We start from the raw sequence: 14,974 nt of genomic DNA on the forward strand, positions 1-14,974 counted from the left end.
TGCTTCCCTCAACAGTGTATTTCGTCAATCTGCCTGCCGTGCTCTCCCCTCTGGCTCTGGTGAATTCTCTCACCCTCCCGTGCTTGTACCCAGTGCTTGTATAAATAAATAAATAACTCTTTAAAAAAAAAAAAGATTACTAGAAACAAAAAAAATACAGTATAATGACGAATCATAAAGTGAAAAATTCAAGTACATTCCTAAATTTAAGTAACAGCTAAGGAGAAGTTTTCTACTTTTAAATGTCATTAACAATATCAACAAAATTTATGCCTGGCACACAATAACTGTGCAGGAAATACTGCTGAATGAGGAAAAGAAAATGCTCAATATTATAAAATGATAAACACACCCCAGTTTAGTCTATGCTATATACTTATTTAAAATTTGAATAATTTATACTACATTATTATTCAAAAATTCTCTTCCATTGGAAAGTAGGAAGTAATTGAGGTACACCACAAAATTTTTTGAAATAAATCTATATACAACTACTCTAAATGAAGGAAAATATAGAGAAATCAGAAATACAGGTAATGAAGGGAGTCTTAAACAATCAGATATTGAATCTATATAAAAAAATCTTCAAGAACGTGATGCTTATTAAACCAGTAATAAGCAGCTTTACTAGTGCAGCAGAACAGAGGCTTCAGAAATAATATAGTTGTATAAAATTCATGAATGAAACATGAGATATTTCATACCTTGGAGGAGAAGGGAATTAATAATTTAGCAACCAGTAAAAAAAAATAATTGCCAACAATAGACCAATATAAACTTCAAATATCTTAAAGAGTTCTCAAAACCACACTGAGATACCACCTTACACCAGTAAGAATGGCACATATCAAAAAAACAAGCAACAACAAATGTTGGCGAGGATGCGGCGAAAAAGGAACCCTACTACATTGCTGGTGGGAGTGCAAACTGGTCCAACCATTGTGGAAAGCTGTCTGGAGGTTCCTCAGTCTACTAAAAATGGAGCTACCATATGATCCGGCAATTCCAGTCCTAGGGATCTATCCAAAGGACACAAAAACAGTGATTCAAAAGAGCACCTGTACACCTATGTTTATTGCAGCACTATTTACAAGAGGTAAAACCTGGAAACAACCCAAATGCCCAAAAATAGATGACTGGATCAAGAAGATGCGGTACATATACACAATGGAATATTATTCAGCAATCAAAAAAGATAAACTCATGTCATTCGCAGCAACATGGATGGAGCTAGAAGGAATTATGCTCAGTGAAATGAGCCAGAAGGAAAAAGAAAAATACCGATGGTTTCACTTATAACAGGAATATAGGGGAACCAAGTAAGACATCAGTGTAAAAAATATAATAATAATAACAGTACAAAACACAACAAAGCAAAAACAGACAATTATAAATCAGAGACATACTGCAAGGGAGGAGAAGGGAGAGGGGTGAGAGGAAGGGAAGGAGGAATACAGGGAACTGTGATGATGGTGCATGGGTGCCTTGGAGAAGGAGATTCTATAGGGACTCAATCTGAGGGGGTGGGGGAAGCAAATATTGTTTAAAAAAATGTAAAAAATGATAAATTTTAACATTAAAAAAATGAAAAAAAAAGAGTTCTATGTGACTTTTTTAAAAGAGAAGAAAAACTTAAGTAAAATTTAGATAATTAGGTAAAATATCTATATAATCTCTGGGGCTGAAACATCTTTGTAAGCATCACCTTCCCCTCCCCATATATGAGAAAAGACAAAAATACTGGTAATTTCAAATAAAATTTTTTAAAACATGAATAGGTTTTTAAAAATGTCATTTATAAAATCAAAAGTCAATAAATACAAAAAGTATTTGTACCAGAGATGCCAGATGACGGCTTCATATACTTAATATATAAAGAACACTTAGCAATTAAAAAATAAGTTAGATTAAGGACACATACATACACAGGCAATTCATAAAGGAATAAATACAAACAATAAATATGTGAAATGATGTTCAGTAGTATATTATAAAAAATACTATTTTATACCTTCACCTACTAGAGTTAAAAAACATTCAAAGACAATCAGAATTCGTATAGAGATGTAATTATGATATATATGTGGCTTAAAATGTTATATAACCTAAATCCAGAAAGTCTACATTGACTTGGGCAATAATTTAGTAAGACTGAAAATTCTTTTATACTTAGAAATAATCTAACTGTCCAAGAATGACAATCCTAGTTAAAAAAACAATCAGAGATCTAAGTGTAAAAAACAAAACCATACATTTACTGGAAAGAAATAGGGATGAATTTCTTTATAGCCTGGAAATAGTGAAAACACAAGTGTAATTAAAGATTGATAGTCAAGGGCCTCCCCGGTGGCGCAGCGGTTGAGCGCTGGGTTGCAAAGCTGCCCGTAGCCTCTGCGGAGCCAGTTCGATCCCCGGCTGCGCCCCAGCCACTGAAGGAGGGTCCTGTATGGCGCGCAGACCTCTCCTGCCGCCCGCTGCTCCCCTCAGCAGTGTACTTCGGTCCTTCTGCCTGCTCTGCTCCCCGATCTGGTGAATTCTCTCACCCTCCCGCGCTTCTGACTGTACCTAGTGCTTGTATAAATAAATAAATAAATCTTAAAAAAAAAATTGATAGTCAACTTCATAAAAAAAAAGCTCACATGACATAAAATACCATAAGCAAAAATAACAATGAAGGAGGAGACATAATTACATGTCACAAAGAGCAAATCTCCCTAATATATTAGGAGATGTACAGAATTAAAAAGACCAATAACTCAATGGAAAAATGGGCAGAAGACAGAAAGGTAGTTCACATAATATACATAAATTGCACTTAAGCATATGAAAATATACTCTACTTATATGAAAAATGCAAATTTAAAAATACACAGAAATAAAATACCCTACTTGTCAGACTGACAAAAATTCAGAAGACTGTCAACACCTGTGTTGGCCAGCCCATGAAGAAACAGAATTGCTCACTCTCTATTGGTAGGACTACGAGAGTTGACAATCTTATTAAGGAAAATTTGGCAACAGGTCAAAACATCTCATATGCTTTAGTTCTGAGAATTCTTTCTTAAAAGACACACCCAGAAACAGACACACCATTACTATTACTACTTCTACTACTACTACTATTACCAATAATAAGCAAACACAAAGTTATTTATAGTAGCACTATTCACAGTAGCAAAAGAGAAACAATCCAAACACCCATCCTTAAGAGGCAGATTAAATAAACTATAGTACATCTACAAAAGAGACTATCATACAGCTCTAAGGATGAACAAAAAAGAGCTTAAGAGATTAATATGGAGAGCTTAATGAATTCATATTAATTAATGAATTAATATTTATGATATATTATTAAATTAAAAAACAAGATATAAATGAGTATCTGTGTAAAAGGAAGAGAAATAAGAATACACACAGATGCTTATTTCTACAAAAAGTAGCAGTAGAAGAATAAACCAGAAATTAATTAAAAAGGTTTTACCTATAAGAGGAAGGCAAAGAAAAAATGGAAAAGAATAAGACGGAAACAAGAAAATACCCTTATCTTTAATTTTGACTTATGAACAATGTAAATGTTTCACATGTTTAAAGTTAAATCATTAAGGTTAGTGAAAAAGGCAAATCTCAAAAGAATAGAAACAGAAACAAAAGATAATATAAGAACAGAGTTATCAATCCTAGTAACTTTAGAAGAAATAACCCCAGTATTCTTAATGGGACTTTCTAAGTAAAAGAAAAAAAAAAAAAAGACACAAACTCTAATTTTACTTAGTGTATGTAAAGATAAGTGTGCAGCAATTCTGCAACTAATTTCTGTAAACTGTAAGAACGACTAAACAAGAAATACATCAATGCTTTCAAAAACCAGGGTTCTCACTTAGGGGAGAAATAAAACACTTAAGTTGGAATAGGCAAGGTTAGGAAAAAACCTGTGGTGTTGGATTGGAATCAAAAATATTGATATGAACTAATGATTTCCTAAAATTTCTATTTCTGAGCCAAACCCTACCACCCTTTTTTATAGACTGCAAACTATGAATGTTCTTTTTTTTACATTTTTAAATGTAAATTCAATAATAATATAAAAGACTATTATCTTTTTGGCAAGAATGGATAATCAGAGTGTTGAGAACATTGCCTCTTGTTCTGCAAAGTCATAAAGATTTACTATCTGGGGGGAAAATGTACCAACCCTGAACTAGACTATAAAATTATTAGAAACCTTTAGGTTAAACAGGCAAAATTAAATAGATGCCATGCTTCATTTAGTCTCAGTTATTAAATAACTATTAACCGAGTCTGTCAAGATTGCAGAATAAAGATACTGGGTTCACCTCTCCACATACTGTTACAATCAAATCATACATGAAGAAAAGGGTCATTGGATGACAAGCTGATGACTACTGTACACATCAAAAGGGCTGACAAAACAGAGGGGACAGGAAAAACTGCAATTTCATTGTGTTTGGAGCATTACCAGGGCAGTGCAACCCAAGAAGTGGAGAGTGGCTGCTATCAAGCATCTCTGCTATTGCTGATTGATCAGGGTGTGTGCTGGGGACAGCTGGATGGTGCACAGAATTGGTGTGCAGGACAAAGAGTTTATCTCGGAAAAACTAAAGGAGTAGGACTGCAGAGGCCCATGGTAGAATGCTGGAGTTACATATTGATAGATCAAAGTCTGCAAATGAAGATGCTACACTAGTAACTAGGCAACATGAGCTGGAGAGTTAAATATGCTGCACACCTAAATAGGGGAGCTTGGGGATAGTGAACAGTCTTGGCAACTGCTAGGGAGGACTATATGAGGTGGGAATTTTGGCTAGAGCTTGGGCATCAGACCTGAATAGCCAGAGTCCAAACTGGTGGGGAGAGGTAGATTAGCTCAACTGTGTCTCAATACAGAAAAGGCTAGTTTCTATAGTTCACACCTGCCTCACCCCCACCTGGGGCAAAGCTGAGAAAACAACTAAGCATATGCCCTCATTAACCAGAGTTTAAAGAACCTGGGTCCTAGCAACACAACCAAGTGCCCCAGGGCAAGGCAAACAACAAAAACTTCTATTACCTAGTCCCAGAACCTATACACCAGACCTGAAGGACAGCTGACAGGCTGAAAGTAATTATTTGGGAACCATTCACTAAGGAATTGGCCCAAAGGAGGAGACAGGTAGATTCCCTACCCCCAATCCATCTCAGGCACAGCAGCACCTTAGGAGACTTGAACCATTGGTACTCACTAGCAGCAACCACCGGATATATCCTGCTGCTCTGGTTCCTATCTCTTGCACACTCCTGGCACTAGTGCTTAGGTCATCTAAACAGGTAGAGGCTTCTAGCAATGAACCAATTCAAGAAAAGAATCAGACAAGAAAAGAAAGTTCCCTGACCCAACCCACAAAAACAAAAACGAACAAAACAGAGGAACATACCACAAATGACAAAAAAAAAAAAAAGAAAGAAAAAACCCTGAAAAACCTGAGTGATATCTCAATCCAACAGAACTGTGTACCTAACTTATGAGGAGCTTAAGGTAACAGCTATAAGCGTGCTTGTCAAAATAAGAATAGATAAACAAATGCCAGAAATACAGTAAGAATAGAGGAAATATAAAAATGCTTCAGACATAATTAATAAACTTAAAAAATATCATAACTAAAATTAGAGTAATACAATAGAGGGCCAGAATAGTTGAGACACAGATATTTGAACGCACAGTGGTAGAAAACACACAAAACAAGCAAAAAGAAGCATCAAAAGATTTAAAGCAATATAGGAGGGCCTCCCCGGTGCGCAGCAGTTGAGCGCTGGGTTGCGAGGCTGCCCGCAGCCTCCGTAGCGCTGGCTCGATCCGGCCACCAGCCGAGGGTCCCACATGGCGCACAGACCACCCCCCCCCTTTCTCCACTGCTCCCTCAGCAGCGTGCTTCATCTGTCTGCCTGTTTTGCTCCACTCTGGCTCTGGTGAATTCTCTCACCTTCCCACGCTTCTGATTGTACCCAGGCTTGTATAAATAAATAAATCTTTTAAAAAATATATAGGATTATTTGGGATAATTTAAAGAGAAATTTCCGTATCACAGGGGAAGGGAGTCCCATAAGGAGACAAGAGAGAAAGCCATAAAAATGTTACTTAAAAAAATAATAACTGGGGGCCTTCCTGGTGGCTAGGGTTAAGTCTCAGCACTATCACCTCTACTGCCTGAATTTGATCCCCAGTCAGGGGCTAACCACATATGGTGCAGCAGACCTCTCCTGTCTCACCCACTGCTCCCTTAGCAGTATATTTCAGTAAAGCCACCTACCCTGCTTCCCACTCTGTCTCTGGTGAATCCTCTTACCTCCGCACATCTGGCCTATACCCCAGTTCTTGTATGCATGAATAAATAAATCTTTAAAAAAAAAAAAACATTTTCTCAAGTGCTCATGGTATATTCTCAAGAATAGATATTGGGACACAAGTTAATTGTCAACTTACTAAGACTAAAATCATATCAAGCATTTTTTTTTAAAGATTTATTTTTATTTTAATTAATTTATTTATTTATACAAGCACTGGGTACAGTCAGAAGCGCAGGAGGGTGAGAGAATCCACCAGAGCCAGAGCAGGAGCAGAGGAGGCAGAAGGACCGAAGCACACTGCTGAGGGGAGCAGCGGGTAGCAGGAGAGGTCTGCGGACCTTCCTCCGGTGGCCAGGGAGTAGCCGGGGATCGAACGGCGCCACAGAGGCTGCGGGCAGCTTGCAACCCAGTGCTCAACCGCTGCGCCACCAGGGAGGCCCATATCAAGCATTCTTTCCGATCACAATGCCATAAAGCAGAAATCGACCACATAAAATGGTAAAACTAAAACAAGTGGAGATTAAACAACATGCTGCTCCATACCATACCACTGGGTTAAAGAATAAATTAAAGCAGAAATTTAAAATGCTTGGAGACTAATGAACAAGGACACAAACTGTCAGAACTTATGGGACACAGCAAAAAGGTTTTTTAAGAGGGAAATTAACTGCAATACAAGTTTACAAGAAGCAAGAAAAATCCCAAATAAACAATTTAACATTACATCTAAACCATTTGAAAAAGAACAAGCACAACTAAAAGTTAGTAGAAGTAAAGAAATAATAAATATTAAATCACAATCACAATTCTCCCCAAAACAAAAGCCCAGGATTAGATGTCTTTACAAGTAAATTAGCCAAACCTTTCAAGAAGAATTTATGCCCACTTTACTCAAAATTTTGAAAAAATCCAAGAAGAAGGAATACTTCCTAACATAGTCTATGATGACATTACCAATACCATAACCAAACAATGACAGCACTATAGGCCAAATCTCTGTTGAATGTTGATGCAAAAATTCTCAATTCAACAATACATAAATCAAATTCAACAATACATTACAAAGATCATATACCATGACCAAGTGGGATTTATTCCAGGGATGAGAAAAAAAGATGTTTTAACATGCATAAATCAATGATATGATACACTACATCAATAAAAGAATAAAACCCATCTGCTCTCAATACATGCAAGAAAGCATTTGATAGCATATAGTACCCATTAATGATAAAATTCCTAATAAGATGGGGAGAGTTACCTACCTCAACATAATAAAAGCCTAAAATCACAAACCACAGCAATAGTAACCTTAACAGTGAAAACTGAAAGCTTTCCCTTCAAGATCAAAAGCAAGGCAAGGATGCCCACTATCTGTTTAATCTGGTATTAAAGGTTTAAGCTACAGCCATCAGACAAGAAATAAAAAGAACTCAGATTGGAAAAGAAGTGAAACTATCATTACTTGCAGATGATATATTATAAATAGAAAACCCTAAAGACTCACCAAAAAAACTATTAGAAATAAGAAATTAATACAGTAAAGTGGCCGGTTACAAAATTAATATACAAAATCTGTTGCATTTTTATATACAAAGGAGAAAAGAAATCAAGAAAATAATCCATTTACAATAATACCAAAAGACTGGAATGCCTAGGAATTACCTAACTAAGGAAGTGATGGACTTAAGAACAAAAACACTAAGACACTATTAAAAGATACAGAACAAGACATAAAGGAGGTGGAAAGATCCCATGCTCAAGAATGGGGAGAATTAGTATAGTCAAAATGACTATTTTGCCAAAAAGCAACACATAAGCAACCCCTGTTAAAATTCCAATGATATTCTTCAAGAAGACAGAACAAAAATACCAAAATTAATATGGAACATAAAAGACCCTCAACAGCTAAAGTACTCCTGAAGAGAAAATGGAGGCATCACATTATCAAATTTTAAACTATATTATAAAGCAACAGGAGTTAAATAAGGCACTGGAATAAAAACAGACACACAAATCAATGAAACAGAATCAAAGAGCCCAGAAATAAATCCACATATTTCTCAATATCTAATTATACAAATAAGCCACAATCATGGAGAAAGTTCAGTCCCTTTAATAAATGGTGCTAGAAAAACTGAACAGACACATGTAAAAGAATGAAGTTGAATTACTCTAATTCAATGCCCAAAAATAAATTCAAAGTGGTTTAAAGATTTAGATATAAGACCAGTAACAATAAAATGCACAGGAGAAATTATCATCAACACACTTCAAAATATCGATAATAGAGATGTCTTCAAGTATGCAACCTCTACAGCAGGGAAATGAAAGCAAAAATAAACAATGGGAGCTGCCTCGAATTAAAAGACCTCTACATAGCAAAAGAAAATATTAGTAAATTAAAAGACATCCTACTGGATGAGAGAAGATATTCACACATCACACAGCTGACAAGGGGTTAATATCCAAGAACAAAGGACATACTCAACTGAACAAAAATCAAGCAGCCCAATAAAAGAATAGATAGCAGATCTGAAAAGACAATTTACCAAAGAGGATACTCAGAAGGCCAATATGTATGAAAATATGCTCATCATCATATTAATAATGGAGCTGTCAAGTCACCAATTGATTATCTCCAATGAGGTATCATTTCACACCATGAGAATAACCATACATTAAAAAGGACCTATAACAGGGCTCCCTGGTGGCACAAGGGATTAAGCACTGCACTATGAAGCAATCTGAAGCCTCTGCAACACAAGTTCCATCCCCGTCCCGCCAGGGATCAACCCACATGGCCAAGCAGACCTCTCCTGTCTCGCCCGCTGCTCCCCTCAGCAGTGTATTTCAGTCAGTCTGCCTGTTCTGTTTCCCACTCTCTCTGGTGACTCCTCTCACCCCCACATCTCTGGCCTGTGCCCCAGCTCTTGTATGCACAACTAAATGAATCTATTTTTAAAAAAAGGACCTATACAACAAATGCGTTAGAAGATGTGGAGAAAGAAAAATCCTCATACATTGCTGGTGGAAATGTAAACTGGTGCAGCCATTTCAGAAAGCAGTCTGACCTCACCTTAAAAAACAAAAATGGAAACACAGCATCATGATCCAGCAATCCCACTTTTGGGTATCTATCTGAAGAATATGAGACCATCAACTCAAAAAATCTATGCTCCCCAATACTAATTGCAGCGTTATTTACAATAGCTAGGATCTGGAAGCAATCTAAGTGTCCACTATAAAGAACTGGATAAAGAAAGTGTGATATGTCCACCACAATGTAATACTACCCAGCTGTAAGGAAAGATGAAACATAAATGGAAGGAGCCCAATGAATTACTCTTAGCAAATAAGTCAGAAAGAGAAAGGCAAGTATTGGATACATATGAGTAAAATGAGGAATCAAAGTGTATGAACGGGCGAAATAATATAATTATAAACTATCGGACACTGATAACCATAACCATAACCAGGTTTCTGAGACTAAGGGGGGGAACTAAGGGAGATTAAGGGAGGGAACAGAAGGTCTGGTCATTCTGCCAAGGCAGTAGGTGCTAGGAAATAAATAATAAATAGGAGAATAAACTTTGCAACAAATATACTTTGTAAGTTAATAGAATCAATAAGTAATAATTTTAAGTCTGATAGGGTATTCATGTTTATTGCTCTTGAGAAAAAATAAAAATAAATCAACATTTACTGGTTACCTATAATGTCAATTCAATATATGTAAGCATATATGTCATTACACACACACCTTCAGAAATAGGAGGGTTTCCAGTTCTCAAAAGTCAAATTATTTGAAGTATAAATTCTCCCCTGGTCTTACCTTGGCTGTATTTTCACCATTCCTTTCATACCGAATTCGTTCTTGAATTTTCTCAGCAATGTCTTGTGCGATATGGCAAGTAGAATCATATGTGGTAAACCTGTGTCAAAGTCATAAGAGAAAAATGTTTAACGGTCTTTAAAAAAAAATTCTGCTTTATCTAAGTTTGAGTTTTTAATTCTAGTCACAGATTGAAACAGGGAGGGAAGATAAGGGTAACACATAGCGACCACATCAAGTGTTGAATGGTACTCTCTCTGAGCCAGGTGCTCTTCTGAGTGCTTTAGTTGAGACTATCTCACTTACTCCACACAAGAACACTAGGAGGTGGGTACCATTACCATCTCCAACTTACATGCACCAAGAGGCACAGTGACTTGCCCAAGTGGTACTACCAGCTGCAAAACAAGGCTGTCTACCTCAAAGCCTGTGCTCTTAACAACTCTGCAATTGTGGCAGTGATAAGGTGTTTGTATTCCTTCATGTACAAAACATTCAGTGTTGATGGAGGGCCCCCTGAGAACTATTCCTGGCACTGCAGATGATAGCAGTGAACAAAATGGGCAAAGTTCCTGCTTTCCAGGAGCTAAAGGAAGGGAGAAAGGCATAAAACAAATACACACAGAGTATGTCAGGTGTTGATAAGTGCTAAGAAGAAAAATAAAGCAGATTTTAAGACCTGAATTGTTTATTTTTTCAAGCAAAAATTGGGACATTTGGCCAAACAGCACTTTTCAATATTTTGTACAGGGACAGTAGGAAAGGCTGTTAATGGAATAGATCAGCACAAAGCTCCACAGGTCAGGATGGCAGGCAAGGTGAGGAAGCCAGCCAGGCACATTATCTGGAGAAGAGCTTCAAGGAACAGGTACTGCAAGGGCTGTTTATTCCACAACAAAATGCCCTGGGAACAAAGGCCATGCATTCACTTGGCATCTAAGCTTACCTGAATATTATCCAAACAATTATGGATCTTCTATTTGTTACTCAAAAATGTTGGGGGATTTGTAGGATTCACAGCAAATTCCAAATAGTCCTTTATTTTTTTACTTTCTTTTCCTGTGTTTTATAGAAAATACTTAAAGCATATGTACACATTTTCTCTCTCCTATCAGAAAGTCTGTTCCTAAAGAGTAGTCAAGGAAATAGGAAGGAGACTAAGAGGGAAAATTGGGTCCTGATCCCAGCTTTGCCACATTTCCCCTTTTCTCCTCCATACTGTCTGTCATCTGTGAAAAGAAGAGCCTAAGTCTGGCTGTGACACAGACCACACATATGAAAATCAATAAGGCACAATACACCTCCTGCCAAATGTATGGTATACCTGGAAGCACTCAGGCTGACAAGTTTCCTCTTGGGCTAAGCCACAAGGTTAAATCAGACCTCTCTTGCCAACATTCTAGACATGGGGAAAGGCTCAAGGAGCCAGCAAAGATGAAAGGAATAAAATGTGCCTGGCAGTTCTGCTGAGAGATGGCAGTGGGCAGGAGGGCAAAGTTTAAAATGATAAAGGATTAGAAGCTAGTTTCTACAGGGTCTTGAACACCAGCCCAGTAAGCTCAGACTTGTAAGACAGTTTTAAATCTGCAGAGGATACATTTACACATGGAGTGAGGCCTTAAAGAGGTTAGGTGAACTGCTGAAAGGCGCATAGGACAAATCCCAAAGGTCTTACCCCCAATCCTCATGTTCTCACTTTGAGCAGTGGTTCCAAAACTTTGCCATATATTGGAATAACTAGGGAATCTTAAAAAAAAAAAGAAAGAAAGAAAGAAAAAAAATTCTAGACTCCCACTCCCAAGCATTCTGGTTACATTGGCATGTGATTTGACCTGAACATGAGTTTTGAAAGCTCCCAGGTGATTCCAATCTGTAGCAGGGTGTGAACCACTGGTCTAACAGGACTCAGCAGCCTCAGTGTGGAATCCAGCACACAACACCTAAACTACTAGTTTAGGAAAACTAATCCGAACTCCGTTTACATAAATAGTTGGGAATGAGGGAAGAATGTCAAGAGGTCAACAGAAGACTTTTCAGCTACTCAACTCCACCACCAGTCACCAGTGTTTACTAACTGTAAGGCATGAGGCTATAAAGGATTGAGCTGCGGTACAAATGGAGAGCAAAAAAGAGATAGTTAAAAGAAAATCCCAAAGGAGATCAGTGAATAATCTGATATGACAAATGAGAAAAAAGCAGATGAGCAGTTTTCAGGCCCAAGTGACTAAGAGGATAAGAAACCATGAAGGAGACCTAAGAACTAAGATAAGGGGCATCAAAGAAGAATCCTGACAGAATTAGGCCTCTATTCTAGTACAAATCAGAGTGTACAGTTCAACTGACATATGTATAAGATTTACTTTAAAATATATGCAGTATAAAAAGGTATAGAGGGGCCTCCCTGGTGACCTAGGGGTTAAGTCTCAGTGCTATCACCAGTAAGGTCTGAGTTCAATCCCTGGCCAGGGTGATAACCCATACGGCGCAGCTGACCTCTCCTGTCTCCACCGCTGTTCCCCTTAGCAGTGTATTTCAGTAAATCACCTGTTCTGCTCCCCACTCTGTCTCTGGTGAATCCACTCATCCCCCACATCTCTGGTCTACACCCCAGTTCTTGTATACAAAAAAAAAAAAAGATGTAAAGGGCATTGATGAAATAAGAATGGCAAAATGTTGGTAATTACAGAAATTGGGTGATAAGGATATAGGGCTCACTTTACTGTATCACTTTATATTTTTTACCTTTTGTGGTAAAAAAAAATTTAATAACAAAAAAAAACCCCAGGGTCCACTAATTCCTTTGTTTTGTATTAAAAAGTTTGCAAAAATAAAAGACCAACCAGAATATAAAACTATTAAAGCTTAACTGTATTTTTCCCAGAAAGTTTATCATCAACAAATAAGTTGCACTAGCAGTAAAGTTAATCAACTTTAGCAAAGAATCACTCAGAGACAATCATATGCTTCTTCTATTAAACAGTGAGCTTTGATATGTGATTAAAATAGTAATTTTTATATATTCCAGTTTTAAATATTAGAATACTACTCAGCAGTAAAGCACCACTGACCTATGATTTTCAATAGCACGGAGGCAAAGCCATAGTGGAGCCTGTTTTTTATAGGTTTTTCAACTCCCATTCCATTATCCTTTCTACCCTTCTGATCAGCAACCCACTTTGCTAGTAGAATGGAGTTTTCCCCATTGTTTACTTTCAACAAGTGAGAAAGCCACTGAGTCAAACTCCTTGGGAGTAACAGGAAAAATTACAAGTGCTTTGTCAACCTTAACTGAAAGAGACTTGGGGTTCAGTGATAGCCTCCACCAATCTGAATAATGGATAACCTGGGAGCTCTCCCTTATCTCTTTATTTTCTAAAGCTGTGTAAAGTGGGGGAGTTTGCTTCCAGCAGGTGAAGGGTGACTCAGCAAGTACCAAAGACCTTAAAAATGTGCCTCCCCTTGAACCGAGTGGTTCTACTTTGGGGAAGTTAGCTTAGGAAATGAGATGGAACTAAGGGGCAGTCTTTGCATTTGTTTAAAAAAAAAATACATAAACAAAAAAACCCTAAAATTACAAAGAGGGGAATAATTAAATTATGGTCATTTGTATAATCTACTATCATGTATCACAAAAAAGTGTGTTTTCAGTAAATATTTAACACTAATGAAAACTATTCCCCATTTTATAGAACTATATACATTATGCATGTATATATAGTATATATATTGCACAGATTAAAATCATAAATTCATTTTAGAAATCAATTATGGTTATTATTCCAAATGATGGAGTTCAAAAGATTTGGGGTTTCTTCTTTCTCAGCAAAAACTTTGTAAGTTTTCTCTCAAAGAGTATGTTATTGTTAAAAGTAGGTGGACAAAAAATTAGTGTTCATTCAGTCAAGCCATTGGCTCAGATAAGCTAGCTGCCAAGCAGGACTAACTTTAATCGTGCAATCCATTCTCCTATTATCCAGACTGTCTGCAACTTAAACAATTATAAACCATATTAAAAATCAAAACATAACACATACACTCCAACAAGAACGTAACAGTCCTATAAACTATAGCACTATGTTCCCGGAGATCAGAACTTGTATCTTTCACCATTCAGTCCTTGGATGTTAATTGCTGAATAAATTACTCTTATCAGCTACTGTTTACTGCGTGTAAGTTGCTGCCGCACCTGGTGGGAGTAAAACGCCTTATAAACAAATACATAATTTCCCATTGAGATTCCTACAAGTTTTTTGAAGGGTCCTTAAGATCTGGAGTCAACTAATTACTAACTGGCTGATGACCAGGGATTCTAAATCTCGATTTCTCCCCTGGGAAACAAGGGGTTCTCGGGATGGACTGGCATTCCACAAAAAAGGTTACTTCACTTTCACAGGCTCCAGGAAGCCTGCACCAGCCTACTCCACAACCAGGATGGGCGGGAAATAGCCGAGATGAGACGCAGCTCGCAAGGAAGGTTAGAGGATGGGCACGAGTCCTCGCTTCCCAGAGGTCCACCCGGCCTCCTGCCCGGGTCACCCCTGCGAGGACCAAAGGTAGTGGGAATGCAGCCGAGTTCCCCTGCACCCACCTGCGCCCCGCTCCTCAGCAAGGAAAGGATCCTCGTTGCCCCTCCCCCCCTCAACCAGAAAGGCCTCCAGCTTCAAAGCCTAACGACCACCAGCTTCCCTGAAGCCCGGCCTCCCCCCGGGTCTCCGCGCGCGCAGTCACCCTCACCCGGGGCTCACCAGGGGTCTGGTGCCATCCTGCAGTCTCCGCCCCTCCTCGGACACTTCCTGC

At 37.9% G+C, this 14,974-nt stretch overlaps 1 protein-coding gene across 2 annotated transcripts in view; it reads right to left on the reverse strand.

The window, feature by feature from the left end:
* STX8 (syntaxin 8) overlaps positions 1 to 14,974 on the reverse strand; it is a 235,922-nt gene extending 220,948 nt beyond the window's left edge. For both annotated transcript variants that reach the window (XM_037495210.2, XM_037495211.2), the window contains exons 1-2: positions 14,923 to 14,974; positions 10,178 to 10,277 (exon numbers count right to left, since the gene is read on the reverse strand). In XM_037495210.2, coding sequence (XP_037351107.1) covers positions 10,178 to 10,277; positions 14,923 to 14,939 — 117 coding nt within the window. In that variant the 5' untranslated portion in view covers positions 14,940 to 14,974. The remainder of the gene's footprint in view (positions 1 to 10,177; positions 10,278 to 14,922) is intronic.

This window comes from Talpa occidentalis, unplaced genomic scaffold (genome assembly GCF_014898055.3).
Source record: "Talpa occidentalis isolate TD23 unplaced genomic scaffold, MPIMG_talOcc4v2.1 talOcc4.7, whole genome shotgun sequence".
Lineage (NCBI taxonomy): Eukaryota > Metazoa > Chordata > Mammalia > Eulipotyphla > Talpidae > Talpa > Talpa occidentalis.